The sequence below is a fragment of the Balaenoptera musculus genome, chromosome 10, assembly GCF_009873245.2.
Source record: "Balaenoptera musculus isolate JJ_BM4_2016_0621 chromosome 10, mBalMus1.pri.v3, whole genome shotgun sequence".
NCBI lineage: Eukaryota > Metazoa > Chordata > Mammalia > Artiodactyla > Balaenopteridae > Balaenoptera > Balaenoptera musculus.
In genome coordinates, this window is record NC_045794.1 from 93,736,129 (window position 1) to 93,759,487 (window position 23,359).

General features: G+C 54.7%; 1 protein-coding gene across 1 annotated transcript in view; it reads left to right on the forward strand.

Annotated features, from left to right (window-relative positions):
- CYTH4 (cytohesin 4) overlaps positions 1-14,270 on the forward strand; it is a 30,173-nt gene extending 15,903 nt beyond the window's left edge. The window contains exons 7-13 of the mRNA XM_036866075.1: positions 966-1,078; positions 2,910-3,058; positions 8,812-8,923; positions 10,351-10,427; positions 10,804-10,875; positions 11,386-11,540; positions 12,343-14,270. Of these exons, the coding sequence (XP_036721970.1) occupies positions 966-1,078; positions 2,910-3,058; positions 8,812-8,923; positions 10,351-10,427; positions 10,804-10,875; positions 11,386-11,540; positions 12,343-12,415 (751 nt within the window). The 3' untranslated portion in view covers positions 12,416-14,270. The remainder of the gene's footprint in view (positions 1-965; positions 1,079-2,909; positions 3,059-8,811; positions 8,924-10,350; positions 10,428-10,803; positions 10,876-11,385; positions 11,541-12,342) is intronic.
- The last annotated feature ends 9,089 nt before the right edge of the window (positions 14,271-23,359 follow it).

Below are 23,359 nucleotides of genomic sequence, written 5' to 3' on the forward strand. Positions count from 1 at the left end.
ATCCTATCTCTGCTACTCACCCCTTGGGAAAGTCACACACACACACACACAAAAAAAACCTCTCCATGCCTCAGTTTCTTCATCTGTAAAATGTGGATACTAACAGTACCAACCTCATAGGGTGGTGAGGACTAAATGAGAAAATGCTTAGAATTGGTCCACAGTAAGTGCTTAGTAAGTCTTGCTGCTGCAGATGATGCCTGGAAAATCAGCTCCTGAGTGGGGGCATTTGTTCTGGGCTTTGATGGATGATTAGGAGTTTGCTAGGCAGAGAAGGAAGAAGCCACCACCATCTAAGCAATGTGGCCTTCCCTCTGACTCCCATGCTTTTTAAAGGAGAGGGGTAGGTTGGGAGTCTCCAACATTCATTCATTCATTTATTCACCTGTTCATTCTTTCACTCACTCAGCTAGCCTTTACTGAGCAGCTACTGGCTGTCCCAGCTCAGCAGGAGATGTGAGAGGAGCAGGCACTGCCCTTGCCCTTGGGGAACTTAGTTGGAAGCTGTGGAAATCATTCACTTCTAAGAAAGGGATGCCCAGCCAAGGGAAGACACTCCTCCAGGGTCCCACAGTCAAATCCCAGGGCCCAGTGGCCAGGCGGGGAGGGGCCTCGGAACCCGGGAATCCACAGGGCTAAGGTGGACTGGCACGCAAATGGTGCTGGGTCTCAGATGGGCAGAGGGGTGTGCCCGCTCAGCTCCTGTATTCTAGAAGAAAAAGCATTTCTTGGATCCCTCCTGCAGTCTTGGTGCTCGAAGAACAAATTCCACTGACCTCCCCCCCCCGCCCCGCCCCCCGCACCATGAGCCTAGATGACAGGTGCAGAGTCTCTCATTAACAGGATAAAGACACTAAGCCTGGGAGACACAGAACAGCTTAGGGGATGGGGGGATGGGGAAGCCCCTAAGCCCCCTCTGAGAGCCTCCCCCACCTCCACTGCCCATGGTTCTGTTCTTCCCCCAGACAATTCCTGTGGAGCTTCCGACTGCCAGGCGAGGCCCAGAAGATCGACCGCATGATGGAGACCTTTGCCACCCGATACTGCCTCTGCAACCCAGGTGTCTTCCAATCCACAGGTGCCAGTGTGGGAGGGGACCCTGCCAGACACAAATCTGCCTTCCGAGGCACCTCGGCCTCTTTACCCCCTCAGGTCTCTCCCAAGCACCCAGACCCTGGGAGCCCAGATCCCCTCATGAACCCTCACTGAGTGCCAACTCTGTGCCAGGCCCTCTGCTGGGTGCTTGTCAGGCAGAGCTGCCTCAGGGCATGATCCTTGGGAGAGAAGGCAGGAAATAATGGCACAGGGTGCTAAGGCATCAGTGCCTCATCTGAGGGCAGGGATGGGGGACTCAGCGTGTCCAGGCTGGCTTCCCAGAGGTCCTGAGGTCTGAATGGGGTTTTGAAGGATGAATAGGAGTTCTCCAGGAGGTCAAGGAGAGAAATGGCCTTTGGGGCAGGAGTTCTAGTTTGAGCAAAGGCACAGAAGCATGAAACAGCCTGAGCAGTGCAGGGCGCAAAGGAGTATAGAAAGATATCAGCAAAGCTCAGTCCTCCACATCCCCCAACATGGTGGGCGAAAAGTCATCATGGCAGGCTTGTCCTGGCCTCTTCTCTGGGTCTGAAGATACCATAGCAATAACCAAGTCCACATATTGAGCACTCCCCATGTGCTAAGTGCTTTACCCATGCAAAGTCATGTAATCCTTACATCCACTCTACAAGGTCATCAGTGTTCTCATCCCTGCAGAACACAGACTCCGAGACGTGAAGGGAGCTTTTCAGCAGTATATCCATGGGCCAGTCCTACAGAGCATTTGCCTACCTTGTAGTTATATACAAATTAGGGATTTGCTTGTTTGTTATCTGTCAGCCCCACAAGTCTAAATGTCTCACCAGGGTGGGGACCATACAGATTTTTTCACCAGTGAATCCCCATTCTGTAGCACTTAGGAAGTACACAATAAATATTTGTAGGAAGGAAGAAATTTTAAAGCACCAGATTTGAATCAGAGTCTCACTACTTAATTTTGTGACCTTGGACATGTAACTCACTCTCCCTGTGTCTCAGTTTCCTAATCTGTAAAATGGTGGTGGTAACAGTGCCTACCTCATAGTGTTGTCAAGGGCTGTAAAGAGCTTAGCACAGAGCAAGCACCAACATTAGTGCCACTGCTACCAGAGGTAGAATCATCGATGTTCTAGAACATGAAGCTACTTCAAAGTTAAACCTCCTAATATTGCAGATGGGGAAGCTGAGGCTCTGGGAACTCAGGTACTTTCCAAGGTCAACCGGAGAGTTGGGGACACAGCTGGACTTCCCTGGCTCTGGACCCAGGGCTTTAAAACATCATAGAGTAGTGATCACCTCCTTCCCAAACGCTCAGCCCAGCCTCGCTCCCGAGCACATGAAAGTCTGAATAATGGAACAGGAGCGTGGCTCCGGGAGCCCCACAATGCTAATAAGATTACCAAGTGGCACGTGACGAAGCCCTGAACAGTGTTGCCAGCAATAAGCATCCTCTGAGTTCCAAGAAGGCAGAGAACAGAGTGGGCAGGGGAGCTGGAAGGGCTCGGTGGGGAGGAGGGCTGGAGCTGGAACCCAAAGAGCCAGAGGGTTTAAGTGGGTAGAAAGGGAAGAGGAGGGAGTGCCTGGCAGGGGGCCCAGCGGGAGCAGAAGTACCGGGGTGGGAAGGCACACAGGGGCTCGGGAACTGACAACTGAAGCTTGTTTGGAGCAGGGAGCCCCATAAGCGTGGGAGGCGAGGCCAGGCGTCAAATGCCAAGCCGGGAGGACAGAGTGGACCTTCAGGACATTGAAACGGCCCATTCTTGGCCCCTAGAAGGGATTGGGGCAGGGGAGGGGGGAGTGGCCAGGGCCAAGACTGTGACCGCTGTCCCGTCCCGCAGACACCTGCTACGTCCTGTCCTTCTCCATCATCATGCTCAACACCAGCCTCCACAACCCCAATGTCCGGGACAGGCCACCCTTCGAGCGCTTTGTGTCCATGAACCGTGGCATCAATGACGGCAGTGACCTGCCTGAGGAGCAGCTGCGGGTAAGAAGGGTGTGGCCCCACCCAGCCCCGTCCCCAGGCATCCAGGAAGAGCCTGTCCTTAGGTCCATGGCCCAAGAGGGGCTCCTCTAAGATAGGTCGCTCCAGGAGAGGGCGCTGCTGAGATGGCCCTCCCAGGTTGGTAACTGTCTTGAGAGGGACCATCACAAAAGAGGTTGGTCCCGAGAAGGGCTTTCCCAAGTGGGCCCATCTTAAGAAGGAGGTCCAAGACTGAACACCCAGGAGGTCCTCTCAGAGCTCAGCCTTTGGGGAACTCTGGGCACCCATCATTCACACCTTCCAGAAAGTGTGCCTCACGCAGCCTAGGTCTATTTTTTGGAATCCCAGATTCTTAGACTCTCAGTGGGTCAGGGCTGAAGATCCCCAGACTCTGCTCAAACCCCTCCCTCTTTCAGAGAGGAAGGAACAGGTCTTCCACAGGCTACACATCAGCTCGAGAGTCGAGAACCCAGGCCTCCCATCCCCTCCTCAAACAGCTCCCACCCCTGCTACACTGCACCGAGCCCTGTGCCTGGCACGGGGCACCCAGGGATGAGTAAACCCACGTTCAGGGTCTGGTGGGAGGATGATACACATGTGAATTATAACCCTGCGTGATTCATGCTGCGCTGACCGTAGGAGACACAGCTATGGAGACACAGAGGACACTATTATCACTCTCCTGGGAGCAGGGGAAGGGTGCCATCCTGGAAGACTCCACAGAGGAGGTGACTTTTGAACTGGGCCTTGAACGTTGAGTGGGAGTTTGCCCAGAGGAGAAGCAGGGAAAGGACATTCCAGAAAGAGGAACTGGCCAGCACCTGACCTGGTTGGTAAACGGAGGGGCTTCCAGAGTGGCCAGCTGGATACATACAGACAGTGATGGGCACCAAGGTTGGGCCAGAGAGACCATAGCTTCGAACGACAGCCTTAGGAGCTTGCCTACTTCCTATGGGCAAAGTGGAGCCAGGAGCTGTTTTAGAAACACAGGAGTGAGATTCAAAGCCTGGCTCTGCAAAAATGAATTGACGATTCATTTCTAGGACCAGAGACGCCCCAGAGCTCAATACAGCTTCAGTTCCCTCCAGGTCAGAGCACGGCAGGAGGGGAGGAGACGGTGTGAACCCCACCCTGGCAGCTCAGCACCCTGTGTACCTCTGACAGCAGAAGTCTGGTCGGTGGGGGGAGAGCCTGAGCCTGGAGCGATTCTGGTGCCCCTCGGTGTTTGAGAACAGCCTCGCCCTTAGCCCACCCCCCTCCTTGGTCCCCAGAGACAGTTTATCCTGGTGGGAGGGGGGCACGGCATAAAATGAGGGCTTGAGAGTAGGTTAGAGCCCAGGTCAAGTCCCATCTCCCCGTTTGCCTGCTGGGTGACCTTAAATAATGACTCACCCTCTCGGAGCCACCATTTCCTCAACCAGGAGAACAGGGATAATGATGCCTGCGTCACAGAGCCGCTGTGAGTAGTAATTTTTAAAAATGTAAAGGGCATAGCCCATGCCAGGTACATAGCACAAGCTCTAAATGGTAGCTTAGGTCGCTATTAAGAGTAATTAATAATAATTTAAAATCCCCAGCCCTTAGTAAAATGCCTAAAACGTGAAAAGCATTTGAAAACTGGTAACGCATCTCATTGTGGTACTTGGGGCAGGAAGCTGGGCGCACCTTGTCCAGCAGGTAATGAGTTAATGACATGCCAGCACCAGTCCTGTTGGATCTCCCAGGTGCCACTTTATTGCTTCAGCCCCCAAAAAGCCTCCTTCAGCAGCTCCCTCCTTAGGTATTTTTCCCAATTCAAGCCTTTTGTTAATAACAATGCATTGCATTTTTATAGAGCTTGTAACTTTCTTCTCATAGGGCTTTCCGGTCTATTATCTCAATTTAGCTTCAAGCTCTTCCTGGGAGGTCTGGGAAGGGTTTTATTATCCTCCTGGGCAGCCGAGAGGGGCAGGCACTGAGCAGGGAAAAGAATTGGATTCACAGCCACATCCAAGTCCTGGCTCCCCCATTTTCAAGTTGTGTGACTTTAGGTAAGTGGCTTGACCTCTCTGAGCTCCCGGTTTATAGGATTAGTGTAGGTAAGCTTATAGGATTAGTAAGGTGTTTAGCACAGCACCTATGTCGTTGGACTGGCTAATTAATCCAGAAGCTTCCCAGGACACAAAGTGAACCACACTGGCCTGGTCCTTGCTCTTCAAGGCTTTCACAGGAAGCTGCTCAGGACCGGGGGTCCTCTTGCTTTCTCTTGGGGTCTCATCTTCCCCATGTGTAAAGCAAGGACTCAGCTTTAAGCACCTTCAGGTATTCAGTTTGCAGCTTTGCAGAAGGATTCTCCAGGACACATAACATTTTTAAGTGACCTGATTTATGAAATTAAATTGACACAGATACATCACCTAAAGAGAGGTCACCCCGTGACCATGAGGGTGCGCAGCTGGGAAAGGCTTCAAAGAGGTGCATGATGGGAGCTGGGGCTCAGGCATGTTGAGCGGGTCTTGCCCTGGCCACCCTGATGGGGACGGGGCGAGTGCCTAAGAAACTCAGCCCAAAGGTACAGGGTGTAGACTCAGAAGATGGGAGATCAAATCCCAGCTCTGCCCTTATGGTTGCGTGCCCTTGAGTGTGAGCCTCAGTTTCTCCATCTGCAAAGTGGGCTGATGACACTGACCTCACATTGTTCTCCTGAGAAGCAGACAAAGCACTTCAAGCACCTGGCACCACTCACCTTGACAGGGTTGCCCAGAGAGGAAGCCAGGGTGGAGGAGGGGAAGAAGCAGAGAGGACAGAAGGAGGGCTTGTCCACTCTCCAGTGTCACAGGTGGAGAAACCGAGGTCCGGGCAAGGGAACAGTCCCCCAGTTCAGGGCATCTTCTGCTGCAGGCAAGGCCGGACCTCCTGGGTTCCTGTCCAAGCGTCTCCATCAGAACTGACCATATACTGGGCCCATTAAGTCATCTCGACAACCTTAGGCAGCAGGTACCATCCCCAGTTTACAGCGAAGGAAACTGAGCTCCAACAGAGGTAGCTGGCCAAGGGTCTCAGTCTGTGAGGAGTTCAGATTCAAACCCATGTCTGTCTGACTCCAAAGCCCTTCCCTCTGCAGAGACCAGAAAGCAAGATTAGGGGATGGAGATCTTGGCCGTGTTTCCCAGCTTCCAGTTTCTTCCTGGCTGGAGGAATCTCAGCTCATATCATGGAAAAGATGGGGGATTGATGGTTGGCTTCAGGCTCAGCTAGATCCAGTTGCTCAGTGAGGTCAGAAGAGCACAGTCTGGTCTCTCCATCTCTGAGCAACCTCCTCTTCCGAGTCGGTTTCCCTCTTAAATGGACTTTCCCCAAGTTGCAGCAAAGATGGCCTGGGCAGCTCCAGGCTTCCATCTTGCTTTATACTTTAAACTAGAGTCCCAGAATTAAGGCTTATTGAATTAAGGCTTATTGACTGGCATGGGTCACAGGTCACTCTCTGAACCCGTCACTGTGACCAGTAGGATGAAATGCTCTGATTAGCCAGATGGGAGTCATTCGCAGTCTCCTGGAGCCTGGGGGCGTGGCGGGTGGGCAGTGAGTGTCAAACCCCTGAGCAACCTGGACAGAAAGTCCAGGTGCAAGGATGTTTTAGTATAGGGGGCGGGGGCGGGGGGAGCCTGGGGTTTACAAGGTACAGGAAATGTGGGTGAACTGAGCTGTTTCCCTTGGCGGGGCAGAATGTGTAGGCTGTAGGGCGCCCGCCAAAGCTGCCATGGGGCGCCCTGTGGGTGTCATGAAGGATGAGGCCCTCTCTGTCCCCCTGCTCACCTCCTTGAGCCTTCGGAATATTTGTCTGTGCTGCCAGCTTTACTGACAAGGCCTTGCTAACACAGACCTTGTTCAACCGGCCACCGCCACTTGGGGAATCCCAGGGCCAGGCTGGGCCAGGGCAGGAGGGGTAAAGCGGGGCTTCCCGGCTGATCTAGGGATGCAGGGGCTCCAAACAGAGAAAGTGGCCCCCTGCTCTTCCCCACTCACCCCACCACAGCCAGCAGAGCCCACTCCATCAAACCCAGGAAAACCTGCTTCCAGCCGGCACTCTCCTCCCCCCATCTCTTACCCCTCCGCCACCCCTAAGCTCCGGGATCAGAAAAGACCTTTAAAAACCAGAAAACACCATTTCTAAAACTTTGGGGAATCGAACAGTACTTGGGAAAATTTTCATTTAAAATTTCGAGGAAACCATCTGAACAGCAGCACAGACAACCGCAACAGAAGGAAATGATTTCATTATCTCAACGATAGAGACCCAGCATTGTGTCTGGTTTTAATCAGCAGAATTAGACAATTTAGAATGTTTTTTCCAAACACTCGGAAATCTGGGCAGGTCATCTATGGAACGCAGTGCCCCACGGCAGGGGGTTCAAAACACACAGGGGTGATCTGTTGCCAATATCCACAACTCTCCCACAGGGAGGTCTTCGCCCTGGCTTGCATACTTCCAGTGACAAGGAACTCATTACCCCTACAAGGTTGCTCCTTCCATGTTTTAGCAGCTCCAACTTCTAGAAAGTCCTCCAGAGAGAACTAAAATCTGCTTTCTGGGAAATTCCTACCCCCTAGAACAGGTCTCTGGTCTCTGCCTAGGAGAGGGGGCTTTAAGAGCCTAGGTCAGCATCCCATCTTGAGTCACAACATGGGCAGCCAATCTCCAACTCCCTAGCAGGTACTCTGTGTCCCCCAACCCACGGTACACCTGGAAGTCTAGCTACTGCACCTAAGAGAAGAGGAGACCCCTTCCCCCTTAGATGTTGTCCAAAGAGGCCCTGAATCTGGCTGCTGTGCCCCAGAGTGAGTGAGTGTGTGTGTGTGTGCGCGCACACATGCACGCACGTGCACATGCACGCACACTGGTGAACCTGTGTGTGGGTGTACACATCCCAGCCAAGCATCCTGTCTCCAACACTCTCAGACGTGGGGGTGATGGACCCTGACTCACTCATCTGACCCTTAAGCAGTGCTGGGTGGTCAGGGTGCAGGTGGGGGCTTCTCCTCCTCATCGTCTTCCCCTTGACTTGGGGGCAGGGAGGGGCTCTGACCCCAGTGTAGTCCATTTACTCTCCCTAGAACACTGGGGGTCAGCACTGTCCGTTCTTCAGATGAAGACAGAGCAGCTCAGAGAGGTTGAGGGATGTGCCCAGGGTCACACAGCCATCAAGTGACCGAGCTGGGATTTCAACCCAGGTGGCCTGACACTGAGCAGGTGCTCTTGTTCCGCCCCGCGTTCTCCTGCCACTGGCTGGGATTCCAGCAGCAAGGTGGGGGATGGGAACCATCAGCCACTCGGTCAGCAAACAGTTGCTAACCTGCTTTAGGCCAGGCCCTGGGGGAGGCTCTGGGGTTATGACACCCAGGCCTTTCCTGGAGGAGCTCCCCATCTACTTGGGGAAGTCAGCCTCAGCAAGCAGACTGACAGCAAAATACTGACAGCGTGGGGAGCATGGGTGAGGCAGCCAGCGCGGTCTCTCTGCGGGGCTCACCCCACCGGCTCCATTCTACAATAGCACAGGGGGAGGCATGACATGGGGTTGGGGACAGGGGAGCACCACTGGGCCTGGGGGGCCAGGGAGGGTTTCCCCAAGAAAGCCAGGGACCAACGAGGAGCTAACAGGAGGGGAAAGAGTTTGCCCAGAGGGCCAGTGACCTGCCCGAGGCCACACAGGCTGGACCCAGGCCCTGGACTGGGATGAATGTCACAGCGGGTCTTTCTCTCGCTTCTCTCGGGGCAGAACCTCTTCGACAGCATCAAGAGTGAGCCCTTCTCCATCCCCGAGGACGATGGCAACGACCTCACTCACACCTTCTTCAACCCCGACCGCGAGGGCTGGCTGCTCAAGCTGGGTGAGAACGTGCTCATGCACGCTGGGGGATATGCACCGACGTGCCTGCACCCTCACGCAACGCGGCTGCCACACTCATGCACTTGACATGCAGCCTCGGGGGTGCAGTCAGGTCAGCCCCAGGTCTCCTGACCCCTGGAGCAGCAGTCTGCCTGTCCCATCCGTCCATCTGTCTGTCCTGGGGATGAGGGGACAGTGCAGGAGGGGAACAATAAGCAGGAAGTGGGGACAGGAAGCTGACTGATTCATAGATAAATGCTTCAACCGCAGGTCATTCTTCCTGCAGCGATTCTGAGGAAGCCCAGATCCAGTGAGGTTAGGGCATCTGACCAGGGCCACACAGCCAGCCAGTGGCAGATTTTTGTGGGCAGAGGGCTGGGTGTCCTTGAAAGACAGAGGGAGGGAGTGTGACAGGATGTGGCTCGGGGAGCCTCCCCTCAGTGGGACTAGGGGACACGGAGGGCCTCGGGCCTGCAGAGGGGAGCTGTGGCGGGTGCCACCGCTGCAGCTGGAGGATCTGGCAGGGGAACTGCAGGGCCCGGCCGCATGCCCCTGCCACCCCCACACACTCCTGGGCGCCGCCCCAGCAGGGGCAGCCCAGCCAGGCACAGTGGTCTTCCAGAGCAGGGGAGGACAGACGCCTCGTGTTGGAGCGGGGACCCTGGCCTGGGGTGCCCATCCAAGCCCTCCATCTCTCCAGACCCACCTCCCAGTTGACCCCTCTGCAGACTGAAGCCTCCTTTCTTGCCCAACCGACTGTCCTCAGTCCCGGGGCGGCTCTAAGTCACAGACCCCAGCTCCTCCACCCATCCTCAGCCTGAGCTTCCACAGCTGCAAAATGGGGATAATCATCCCTGGGACAGTTAAATGTGTGGGAAGCCAAGCACTTGGGCTCTGGGGCTGGGACACTGGGGTTCGAATCCCAGCTCTGCAGCCAGACCTCAAGCAGATGACTTAGCCTCTCTGCACCTCAGTCTACTCATCTGTAAAATGGGGTTAATAATGGTCCCCTCCTCATAGGTGGTTATAGGGATTAGAAAGTGAAAGTTTTTTGAAATCTCTAGAACATTGCCTGGCAAATGAAAGATGAAAGGCTTAGCACAGTGCCAAGCAGGGAGCGGGCCAAGGCATGAACGGAGGAGTGAGGGCAGCAGGAAAGTGCAGGGAATGACCAGCCTGCCCCAGGGCCTGATCATGGAGGGGCCTGGGTCAGGCAACTCAGGGGCAGTGCGGGGGTGATAGAGCCACTCAGGTTTTAAGTCGGGAAGGGATAGATAAGGGGGAAGATGCGGCAGGCAAGGGGTTGGGGGCTTGCTGCTCAAGTCAGGGCCCAGAGGAGAGCATCTGAAGCCCTGCTCTTCCGTGGAGGGAAGTGCTGGTGGCCCAGGGCAGAGGAGGGCTGACTGACTCTGCCATTGGCTTTCGCAGGCGGCCGCGTGAAGACGTGGAAACGACGCTGGTTCATCCTGACGGACAGCTGCCTCTACTACTTTGAGTTCACCACTGTGAGCCTTACCCTGCCCTGCCCCTCCCCCCAAACCCTTTCCAGACTCCCACTAAGCGGTCCATTGACAGAGCTTGGGGCCCCTTGAGATCTTTCGGATCTCCTCCATACCCATTTTACAGATGGGGAAAACTGAGCTACAAAGAAGGGAAGGGGCTGGGCCAAGGTGCAAGGCAGAGCCGGGGCTTAACATCAGGACTCCTGACTCCCAGCCGGGGCTCTTCCCGTGCTGCTCCACTGCCCTCTCCAGGGCTGCACAGAGTCTGGGGAGATGGGCACACTTCTCTCTGGGTCTAGGGAGCCCCCAAGGTCACTCCCTGCCCTTGGCTTTGAAGCTCCATTTGCAGATCCTGACCTTGTCTCCCGTTCCCCTGCAGGACAAGGAGCCCCGGGGAATCATACCCCTTGAGAACCTCTCAGTGCAGAAGGTGGATGACCCCAAGAAGCCAGTAGGTATCGGTACAGAGGCCCGAGGCCGGAGCGGCTGCGGAATTTCCAAAACAGGGTGGGAGGAGAGGGCGTGCCCATCACACCTTCCGGGTGGCTCAGGGTTGCCTCAGTCTCCCTCCTGGGGCTGTGGATCCTGGGGGCAGGTCAATGGCATCAAGGGGGCCTGGCCTCGCTGACTCTCAGAGCCTCCTCCTGACGCTGGCTCAGGGACGTTCAGTAAGTCTCTGCTCATTTCTGAGCCTCAGTTTCCCCATCTGTCAACTGGGGATTTTAAGAAGAATCATGGATTTAGGTCGAGCCAGGCACGTAATAAGTTCTCAACGTGAGGAGCTGCAGCTTCTGCCCCTTTGCCTCTCACAGGAAGGCCCGGGGGTCGGGTATGTCCTGCCGCTCATCCAAGCACTGGTCTTGCCCAAGTGTCTAGGCCTCTCTGAGCCTCCCAGAGAGCCCAGTATAGCAGCCCTTTCCTCCCACCCCTGCCCTGCCTTCACCTGGCCACTTCCCCACAGTTCTGCCTGGAGCTCTACAACCCCAGCTGCCGGGGCCAGAAGATAAAGGCCTGCAAGACAGATGGCGACGGCAAAGTGGTGGAGGGCAAGCACGAGTCCTACCGGATCTCAGCCTCCAGCGCTGAGGAGCGGGACCAATGGATCAAGGCCATTCGGTAATGGGTGGCCGGACTGGTGGGGAGGTGTCTCCTGTCACCTTCCAGAAGCGCCTGCTTCTCTTGGAGCCCAGTTTCCTTGTCTGTAAAGAGGGCTAACTCTAGAATCTCCCTCCTGTTTCTGGCATGCAAATCCCTTCTACACATATTCTGTGAGCATACCCTCCGGGCCGGCACAGTGCCAGGTCCAGGACACAGGGGAGAGAGGCACCGACTTCACAGGGATGGTGGAGGATCATGGGAGATGTTGCATGTAAAGCTCTTTGCCCAGCGCCTGTTAACATCAGGATCCAAAGTGGCCCTGGAAAGACCTGATGGAGGTGGAGAGGAGGGAGGCCTTTCTAGGTGGAACGAGCAGTGCAGGCAAAAACAAGAGGGCACGTCAGGCCAAAGCCATGCTCACCTCCGTTTTACAGATGAGGACTTGAGGCCCAGAGAGGGGAGGGACTTGCCCAGGGCCACACAGCCAGTGAGGGGCAGAGCTGGGACCAGCAAGCAGTTCTGCTGGTTCCACCTGGGCTCTTGTCACCTCCTTCTGAGAGTCTGATGGGAGCCTGGAGAGGGGTCCAAAGACATTTGGGGGCAGAATTCCCAAGGCTCTCAGGCCTCAGCCTCACCAGCTCCGGCCCCACCCGTGGGACTCTGGGTTAAGCCCTCGAAGCTGGACACACCCTGGCTTGGTCCTTGCTGGGGTCATCTGGCTTTTCCCCTGAGGCAGGGCAGGCCGACCCCTCCCTGGGATACGAGACTCTTTAAGTCAGCCTGCCCAGCCCTGAAATCTTTTCACCTACTCTCACTCCAGAGCCAGCATCACCCGTGTCCCCTTCTACGACCTGGTCTCTGCTCGGAAGAAGAAGATTGCCAGCAAGCAATGAGCTTCCTGGGAGGTGGTGCCCGGCGTCCTGGGAACCCCGTGACCTGTGGTACCTGGAGACCTACCTCCCACCCCAGGGCACCCTTTCCTGGCCCGCAGACATCCTCCCTCAACCCCCTTCACTTCAAACTGACAACAGAGGGGAGGAAGGGCTCAAGAAGGAGGGTGGGTGGGAACCACCGAGGGCTCAAAGCCCGACCATGAGGCCGCTGGCCTTGGACACCCAGGAAAGGCCCCGCCCCAGCCCCAAGTCCACCGCAGTAAGGGGTGAGGAAAGCAGCCCAGAACCCGGCACCCGGCCCTCTCTCTGGGGCTCAGTTTCCTCTCCTGTCAGACGTCTCCTTGCCCTCTGAAATGCTGTCAGCCCTCAGAGAAGGAGGGGCCTGCGTGCTTCCTACCCTCCGCCATGGTGACGCCTCCTCCCTCTGCTTAGGGCGTTTCTCCGCCAGCCCCTCCCCCGTCCTCAGCTGGGGCTTGGCCTTCCCTGCCCAAGGGACACACGTACACATCTCAGACCCACCGACAAGACCTCTGGGAGACCCGAGAGCACTGGACTAGAAGCCCTGATGCCACAGTCTCAGTCCCAGCTCTGTCTCCAACTTGCTGTGTGCCCTCGGCCAAGTCACCCTCCTTCTCTGGTTCCTGGAAAAGTGCGGTGTTTGGGGAGAAATGTCTTGGCCCTCCTGGCCCTGTGCACCGCCCCCACTGCAACCTCCAGCCTGCCAGCAATGGCCTTAGGTAGGTCCCAGCGGGCCGTGAGCTGGTCACCTCCCTCCTCTGAGACTGCTTCCTCTCGGTAGAAGGACAGGGTTGGACTGGGTCTCCCGAGGAGCTTCTGGCTGGAGATGTCTGCACCAGAGCTGGAGGGGGCTCTGGACTGAAGGCTGCTGGGAGGCAGAGAGCAGAGTGGGCTCCATCCTCAAGGATGTCCATCTTAGAGAAGGGGCGGGTGGGACTCCTCAAGAAAATGGCAGACAGCATCCCAGACAGATGTACTCAGGCGGAACTGGCGGTACAACCAAGAAGTCAACAAGAGAGCTTTGTGAGCTGTGGTTACCAAGAGGGCTGCCTGGAGGCAGCGGCCACGCCAGTGAGTGACACAGAAGCTTGTAGCAGAGTCTCAGCTACAGCTTCCCTGCTGGACCACTGCCCAGGGCTCCCGTGGTGGTGAGCAGGGTCCCAGCATCCTGAGATCCTCGGGAGTAGCACCATCAAGAGTGGAACTGACTTCCCAGCCCACAGGCAGGCAGCTCTCCAGGGAGATTCCAGCCTGGAGGAGGATTCCACGAACAGGTTTCTTCTCAGTAGCACTTCTCACCCTGTCGCACAGGCCCTGGGGGGTGTCCCTGGAGGGAAGTTCTCTGGCAGGAAAGCAGGATATGGGGTTACCTCTGCCCCACTCCCAGCCTGCGTGGGCAAGCCGGAGCAAGGTGGATTCCCCCAGGGAAGGGAGGCAACCTCTCCTCCCCTCCACCTCCCACACACATGCACACTCTCCAGGGTGTCAGGATAGAGTAGCTGCCTTGCAGTGGTGAGACCCCTGTCTCTGGAGGTGTGCAAGAACCTGGTAATGATATTGCACTGAGGAGGATCTGGTTGGGCATCTGCAGGAAGAAGCCTTACAGGACGTTTGAGGCCTTCCACAGACTCCATGTCAGCCTGGGAGCTGAGCGCCACCCCTGCTGCCTCATTTGGCCCCTGAAGGGGCAGCCAGGCGTCGTGGGCTCTGAGGTTCTCTCCTGCCCCTGGTTATACACTGGCTGTGTGATCTTAGTCCACTTCCTTCCCCTCTCTGGTCCTTAGCTTCCCCCCGCCCCCATCATTGAGAGGGTGGAACAGGGGATTTTCTGGGCATGAGTGGCTGTTCTGGGAATCACTCAGAATAGAGAATAAAGCTCATGATTCAACTCGTGAGTGGGGCTCTGTCCTGCCTGTGACTACATCTCCCATCCTTGAGCCCACCCTGCCCCTTCACCTTCATCCTTTTCCCAGCCAGAGTGCAGGAGGGCCAGACAGGGAAGAGTGGACACTCCAAGGACCCTGGACCCTCATCCTCTGGGCACTGGGGCTGCCACATTGGGCAGATCTCCAGGGGCTGGATTTGTGTCAGCGGTCCCTCCGAGCATGGGCAGGAGTGCACTGGTTCTGCCAAGGCCGGGGGAAAGCAAAAGAACTTCCCAATAGGCTGCGCTGTCTAAAGAGAGAAAGAATGCTGCTCAGGAGATAGGTAATAAGCTCCCTGTCTGCAGAAGGATGCAAGTACAGATTGGCTCCAATGATCACTTGGGGTGTTACAGAGGGACTTGAATTTGGTCATCTTCATTTATTTGTACTTTCCACAATGTTTATTAAGTACCTACAGTGTTCCAGGCACTGGTGGAACAAGACAGAATCCCTGTCCGCATGGAGCTTACATTTTGGTGATCCTGAATTTTAGGACTCTAGGCAGCACCCTCAGATGTGTAAGGCACTGAGGTGGCCCCTACACCTTAACCCAGCCCCCTGCCTGAAATTCCACCGTTGAGCCCCTCCTTGAAGACCTTAAGGTGTTGGACTGATCAACATGCTTTCATTTGGCCCAGGCTTATGGAGCACCTACTATGTACCAGGTTCCACACACAGAACCAGAGATCCAAAGATGATGAAGGTAAAGCCCTTGCCCTCAAAGGGAGCTCAGTCTGCTGGGGAAGACAGGTGCAAACGAGCAGTGACAGCCCAAGCCAACACTTGCCTGTTATATAGAGTGGAGCACAGGGGTTGGTGGAGGGCTGGGCTGGGCTGGGCTGCCCGGAGATGCAATCCAAGGGGCTTCACAAAGGAGCTGTGCTTGAGTGTTGGCAATCAGGTGGGAGAAAGGACATACACTTGATGTTGCAGTGAGCTCACCTCATGTCTGCTCCTCCCCACCACACACACACTGACTGCAAATTCCTCACACGCCAGACTGTCACTGCTCCGTGCCTGGCACACAGGAGGTTGCACAAGAATTCTTGATTAGACTGAAGTCAACTGAAAAGGCCCTCTGGGGCTCCACATCAGGAAATGCAAATATCTGGGGGTGCAGGGAACTGTGGGAACGGTGGTGCGGCGGTGAGGGGCGGGGGCGTGGCTAGAGAGGCGGGCAGGGCCACATCGCAATCTGGTCCAGCTCTGACTTGCCGGCCCAGGACTCCCCTGCTCCCGTGGCCTCTGCCCACCTTCCCACCCTTCTGCCACTCTTCACTCTGGGCAGCAGGGGGCTCCCACCACCCGTGGATGAGAGGTTCCACGACGCGGCCAGACCGGAGATGGGACCGGCTGCCCCTTTCAGGGATGAGGCCTCAACCCAGAGTAGAGCCTTGAACTGGGCCTCCCGGAGAGGGATGCACCTGGTCGACTAGGACCTGCGGGCTCGAGCAGGCCCAGACGCCCACGGGCACAGATAAGCATGGGCCTTCCCTCTCCCCTCATGCCAGGCGCAGTCAGCCCTGCACAGCCTAGGAGTCGGGATACCCTGGGCTCTGGCTTTCTGGCTGTGGGACCCTGAACTAGTAGCTTACCCTCTCTAGATGTGATCTTCCTCCTTGAAGGGTTCTAGGACAGGTGAGTTCTAGGACACAAACCTTTAGCGGGGACTTCTCTGTGCAAGGGAGTCTCAGACATGGGTACCAGGCAGCGCCTGCCCTGGGATGAATTGAGACTGTTGTGTGTGGCAGGGTGGGTGTCAAGTGAGAAGGTGCCACAAAAGCCACGTACTGTAATAGGCCACAGGGGGCAGTAGTGAGGCCATCCGGAGGCCCTGGGTTCAAGGCCCAACTCTACCCTGTGTCTTAAGCAAGTTTCCTAAGCACTCTGAGCCTCAGATTTCCCATCTATAAAATGATAATGATAGAATATATGCAAAATACTTAGAACAGTGTTGAGTACCTACTCAGGGTTACATGCTACTATTATTATCCATCACAAGGCAAACTAGGTACATGCTTTTTTTTTTTTTTTTTTAATTCTATTGTGTTTGAGCTGTTTTTATTATTTTGGGTTTGTTTGTTTTTGCAGCTAGTGTTACCCTAACTAATACAGCAATTGAGAGGGGAATTCTCTGGAGAATTTGAATTTTTTTTTTTTTTTTTTTTTTTTTTTTATGGCTGTGTTGGGTCTTCGTTTCTGTGCGAGGGCTTTCTCTAGCTGTGGCAAGCGGGGGCCACTCTTCATCGCAGTGCGCGGGCCTCTCACCATCGCAGCCTCTGTCATTGCGGAGCACAGGCTCCAGACGCGCAGGCTCAGCAATTGTGGCCCACGGGCCCAGCTGCTCCGCGGCATGTGGGATCTTCCCAGACCAGGGCTCGAACCCGTGTCCCCTGCATTAGCAGGCAGATTCTCAACCACTGCACCACCAGGGAAGCCCTAGGTACATGCTTTTATGGAGATACAAAACAGGCTGGACCACTGGAGGAGGAAAGATTCGGGGGGGGTTGGGGGGTCATAGATCTGGGTAGGCTTCTTTTTCTTTTTCTTTTTTTTTTTTTTTTTTAGTGCTTCTATAACACCTTGTATTTTTTTTTTAATTTTTATTTTATTTTATTTTATTTATTTATTTATGGCTGTGTTGGGTCTTCGTTACTGTGTGAGGGCTTTCTCTAGTTGCGGCAAGTGGGGGCCACTCTTCATCGTGGTGCGCGGGCGTCTCACTATCACGGCCTCTCGTTGCGGAGCACAGGCTCCAGATGCGCAGGCTCAGCAATTGTGGCTCACGGGCCTAGTTGCTCCGCGGCATGTGGGATCTTCCCAGACCAGGGCTCGAACCCATGTCCCCTGCATTGGCAGGCAGATTCTCAACCACTGCGCCACCAGGGAAGCCCTGGGTAGGCTTCTTGGCAGAAGTGCCCATGAAAGGTAAGATAAATGGAGGCCTGGCTCTTCCAGCCAGGAGGAGCCAAAACAAAGATGCTTGATAAGGCAATGTATTTCTGGAACTGCCTTGAGCCCCCAAAACAAGCCCCCAAAGCAAGAGGAAGAAAGGTTGAGGGGGGCTGGGCCCTGCCAGAGGCTGAGCTGTGTGCACGATGCTGCAGTCCCTTGCGTCTCCAAGGCCATCGTGCCCCTTGTCATGAAGCTCTGGCTGGGGATCCAGTAACATGGCTGCTGAACTAGGCCATCACAGAAGGAGGGAGAACAAGCTTGGCACTGGATGGCCTGGGGTGGAGCAGGAGGGGGCAAGGGGGACCCCTGCCCAGTGCCTGGGAAGTAGGAGTGCTTCTGGCCTGGCAGCACAGAGCTGGCCCTGGGACCCTGCGCCCGGATGCCCAGGGCCAGGAAATGGGGGGCAGGCAGCCAGGAGTCGAGCGGCAGGTGTGAGAGACCTGGAGAAATTGATTTATTAGAGACGATGAAAGGAGCTAAATATGTTCGCCAGCTCAGCGATGACTCAGGCGCTCCCCAGGGGTCCACAAAGTGTGAGCATCAAAGAATCAAAGACAGGCCTCCTCCTACCCGGGCTCTGCCAGCCTGGAGCCGTCCTTCGGCAATGGAAGGACCACTCCAACTGTCCTGAGAGCCTGGTCTCCAAGGGGCAGCAGAGACCTAGCCACTCCAGCCAGCATCCCCTGCCCACCCCCCACCCCACCAAACCTCCCCAGAATGGCTGAAGAGCGAAGCTTCAGAGTGAGACAGATCTGGGTCGAAGTCCTGGCCTGGCCCCAAATTGCCGCGTGACTTTGGACAAGTGGCTGACCCTCTCTGGTCCCACGTTCACCAGGGAGGACAGATGCCCACCAAGCCAGGGCCCTTCCTCCCTCTCCCTGTCTGGCAGTGTCATTCCTACCTAATTTGGCTTCTTCCAGACAGCTGTGAGCACAGCCTCCTCTGCCTGAAATCTACCAACTTCCCTCCAGGAGACAAGCCAGATTCCACAGGGCCTCATTTCCCGAGAACATGCTCTTCCAGTACCAGGTTCCAGGCTGGTACTGGGCTCCAGGAGAAACAAGAATGAATCAGAGTCAGAGGCCGGAGGCAGGACAGACAGAGGAGGCAGGAATGATCTCCTCGCGGGGCAGAGGGCTGGGGGCTGCAGTAGGGGTGTGGGAAGGGGGCCTGCAGCGCCTGGGAGGACCAGTGGAAGAGGGGCTGTCGGGGGTGAGGAGGGACATCTGCCAGGCAGTTGGGGGGACATGGCAAGGGCTGTGCAGGGAAATGCCTGGAGCCCTCACACAGCAGCGTGGCACGGCTGGGGAGCGGTGAACTGTTCACTGGGCGCAGAGGGGGCCTGTGCCTAGATCAGCAGCAGTTGGAGTTGAATAGAAGCTGGGACCAGGCTGGCCAGCGAGCAGTTACACTCTATCTGGATGGGGAAGGGGAAGAGGTCACAGCAGGAGACAGGCGGGGCTGGAGGCTGTTTGCAGGTAGTCCTTCTGGCTTCGTAGCCTGGGGCTGCCAGGCTCAAAGGAGGGTGTGAGATTTGATTCTGCTGCCGGACTCCAAGGCCCACAAGCCCCCTCGTTCTCCCCATCTCTCTGCTTCCACAAAGAGACCTCCAGCTCCATCCAGGAACTCCTTGGCCTGTAAAATCATCCTTCCCCTTCTTCATGAGGAAACTGAGGCTCACAGAGGTCAAAGGACATGTGCTAAGGGGTCAGCCACCACGGAGGCTCTGTGAGGAAGACAGAGGCAGAAGGTACCAACATTTATTGAGCATCCTTCATCTCATCTATCCTCCCAGTAGCCCACGAGGGAGACAGGATTATTCCCATTTAACAGATGAGGATGTGGAGGCTCAGTGAGTTTGTGACTTGCCCAGAGTTACATGGCCAGGAAGCAGCATCTGATCAACTTGTTTTTGTTGAGCTGTTGAGGCCAGGAGGAGCCAGGAACCTGCAGGGAGTTTCCAGCAGAAGTGGAGGATTAATCCATGACCTTTACAATCCCCTTGATCTCTTGAAACTAAAGCTTAACTCTCTTCTCTTCCTGTTTCCTCCAAAAGATTTTCATTCAGTAAAATGAAAGAGCCCAGAAAGGACCCAGCTTTGACCCAAAGAAATTATTTTTTGAATAAAATATCCTCTATTAAAAAAGAATAAAACATGTTCATTGGAGAAAATTGGAAAATGCAATGATCAAGAAGAAAAAAAAAAAACTTAGATCAAGAGTTCTTCTACCTGATATCATAAACATTTCAGATTATTTCCAGCACACCTATACACTCTATATGTTACATCTCTGCAACGCTTCTACTGCACAGACAAGTTTGTAACAAGTCCTTAACTCCATGGAATCGATATTTCCCCATGTGTACCAGTCTGCACAGGCTAGTTTATGCTGTGGTAACAAATAACCCCCAGATCTCAGCAGCTTCACACATAAGAGTTTACGCCTTGCTCACACTGTATGTTCAGTGGGGTGTTGGACAGGGGCCTCTGTTTATCACAGTCACTCAGGGACCCAGGCTGGGGAGGTGCCATCCTGACACAGGCCACTGGGAGTACTGTCTGGACATGTTATCACTTCTGCTCACATTTCATTGGCCAAAGCAAGTCAAGGAGCCAGAGAGTTACCCTTCTACCACCTGCTTATCAAGAAGGGAGAATAGAAATACTTGGACTGCAGCACTAATGCCCATTGTAATTAGGATGACCAATTGTCCTCACTTGTCAGGACCAAGGGCTTTCCTGGAATGCACTCTCAGAGCCATAACTGAGAAAGTCCAGGGCAAACCAGGATGAGTTGTTCACCCTCCCTGTACCATGTTATATATCCTTCACAAACTCATTTCTCAGTGACTGCACAACAGTCCATCTAGCAGGTGAGTCATGGTTTTCCTCCCTAATCCCCTATTGTTGGAGACTTAGATTGTTTCCAGTTTTACACGTTTATAAATCCACTATCTTAATAGCTTCATGAATAAAACCTTGTCCATATAGCTTCTCAGAAGTGCAATTACTGGCCATTTTTCAGTCTCAGAATACCCGCCGTCCCTTCGTATTTCAAAAGAGTTTGGAACAACACAACCTGCCTTCTACAGCAGAAGCAAGGTCCACTCCTGAACACTCACCCAGAGCCCTGAGCAATCATTCTCCAATCTTAGCAGCAGAATCCCCTGGAGGGCTTGTTGAAACAGACTGCTGGGCCCCACCCCCAGAGTTTCTGATTTGGTAGTCCTGAGGTGGGCCCAAGAATTTGTGTTTCTAACAAGTTCCCAGGTGATGGATGATGCTGGTCTTGGACCACACTTTGAGAACCACTGGCCTAGTGGTTTAATGCCCCTGCTTTGTAATTTGACAGGTGATTCTGCTCAACTACTCACCAGCTGTGTAACCTTGGGCAAACTGCGTAACTGATCTCTCTCAGCCTCAGTTGCCTCATCTGTGAATTGGAGCCATTGTGAGGATGAGTGCAGCTAACATTTGGAGAGCTCTTAAAAGCGTGTCATAAGAGCTCAGTTAAAGATAGTTACAGTTATTCAGCGGTAGATTAAATAACTTCATGTTTTAAGATATTTGTTAATTTGAATAGAATTGCATTTATTAAAGTTTTCGTGCCTTTTATGTCTCTGAGTGGGAATGATTTTTTTTTCCATGCGGTGATGAAGCATTTGTATTTCCTTTTAAATATGAATCGTCAGCTCCTGTCCTTTGCCCACAGGTTTCCCTGTCTTTCCTCGTGGTCTACCCAAGCTCGTTAGAGAGCAAAGATAACAGACAGACCCCATGGCTGGTCTTGTTTGTTACAAAAATTTTCCAGGGTTGCTGCCTGCCTTTCTACTGAGTTCGTTTTTCTGGTCATATTACAGAGTGGCCAAATCCATCTGACTTTTCCATTTTTATTCCCTCTATCACTTTTAAGCTGAGATTGTCTCCCTTCCACAGAATGTGAAAAAAATATAAAGGAACTGGATTTCAAATGATGGGATTTGGTGTGCCCTGACAGTTGGGGGTGGGGGTGGGGAGTGGGGAGAGGGTGCCCTCCTGGCTCACCTCAAACCCTCTCTCAGAGTATTGGGTACATGCAGAAACCCAGGGCCTCTTAGCACTACCCACCACGCCACACCCTCAGCTCTGCCCCAGACACAGCCATGTTGTCTGTCTCCCCATCTGCAGAGACCCCCTCCAGAGAGGCACTGGGCAGTTCAGGGTTGGATGGGGCCACTGGAAATGCAAGGGGACAGGATGACCAAGGGTGTAAGAACTGGCCATAGACCTTAGACAGCCTCGGGTTCAGATCTCTCAAGTGTTTGCCCTGTGAGTTTGCCTGAGACTCTATTTTCTCATCTACAAAATGGGAGTGATAATGCCCGCATGAATGGAAAATTTTAAATAGATCACCAGCCACAGTGTGCTTAGCACACTGCTGGGAGCAAAGTAAGCACTCAATAAATGGGTCTTGTCGTTATGCCCAATTCTGTTCCCAGGGCGGGGGCATGAGTCCCACAGCCTTTTCCTCTGTTTGGACTGAAAATACCCAGCACCGCGGGTCCCAAGTCCCCAGGTCTCCGCAGAAGTGAATCTCGACGCCTCAAAGAGCCCTTGCCCGTTCAGGCTTCCGAGCGCGACCCCAGACCCTCCAGGGACAGCTCAGCCCATCAGCCCCGCCCGGGAACTGTATCGCCCGGGCGCCGGGGCTCGGAGAGGCCAGAGTAGTGCCGGGAGGGCGGAAGGGGCTGCGCCCCTCCCCACCTCCCCAGGGCAGCTGAGTCCGCGCCGAGCGGCCTGCAGACGAGCCACGCGCGCCTCCCCGCTTCCGCGTCACCGCCACCAGGCGCGCCGCTGGGGCCTGATTTCCATAATAATCAGCCGCAGTTCTTCCGAAAAGACCGGGAGCGGCCGCCGCCGCCCGCCAAGGATGCTCCGGCAGGCGGGCGCCCCTCTCCCGACCAACCCCGCCACCCCGGAGGGAGCCTCATTCTTAAAAGCTTTCGAGATACCGTGGGCTCGGGAGGCAGCTGCGAGACACCCGGGACGTCGATCTCGCCATTAAGGGGGTTGGCGGGGGTGGGGGGGGCGGGGAGGCCGGGAGAGGCCGAGGCTCGATTATAGACCAGCCTCAGAGACAGGAGCAGAGGAGAGAAACTGAGGCAGATAAGGGCAGAGGCACGTCTCCAGGCAGGTTCTCACAGCGCCCCTGAGAGTGGGTTCTCTGCTAAGCCCCACTTAACAGAGGGGGGCCCGGAGAGGTTTCGGGTCTTCCCAGCTGATGAGGGCTGAGCAGGGACCCCCTTCCCGGCTGGCAGATCCAGAGCTCGAGGCCTCCTCCCAAGAGCACGGCTGCGCGCGTGCATCCCAAGATGAGCTGACCTTGGAGACAGACTGATCAGAGCCCGCAGGAGGGACGCCGAGGCTGTGCACGGCACCTGGAGCTGATCTGGTCTGGAAGTCCACCGGGCTTGCAGAACCAAGTTCGAACCCCAGCTCTACCACCTGCCAAGCAGGGGTAAGCAAACTGCAGCCCACCGGCCAAATCCTGTCCACCAAGCTGCCAGGAACTAAGCATGGTTTTTACATTTTTTAATATTTAAAAAAATCAAAAGAAGAATAAGATTTCCTGACATGTGAAAATAATACGAAATCCAAATTTCAATGTTCATACGTATAGTTTTATTAGAACACAGCTATACCCTTTTAATATTGGTTACTGAAATCGCTGCTTTCCACTACAACGGCCCAGTTGAAACGTCTTGATGGAGAGACATGGCCCTCAAAGCTAAAGACATTTACAACCTAAATCCTTTCCAGAAAAAGTTTGCCCACCCTTGCACTAACGGGACAAGCGATGCAGTCTCTGAGCCTGTTTCCTCAACTGAACAAATGGGACTAACATTAAATGAGGATTAAATGAAAAGACCAGCAAAGCACCAGGAAGTTAGCTCCTTTCTCCCCACCCCCCCACCCTGGAAATACCTTTCGTTTTCTCCTAGCCCCTGCCACTTGCTCCCTCTCCCATCCCCAAGCACAGCCACCTGGATGAATGCACCTTGAAC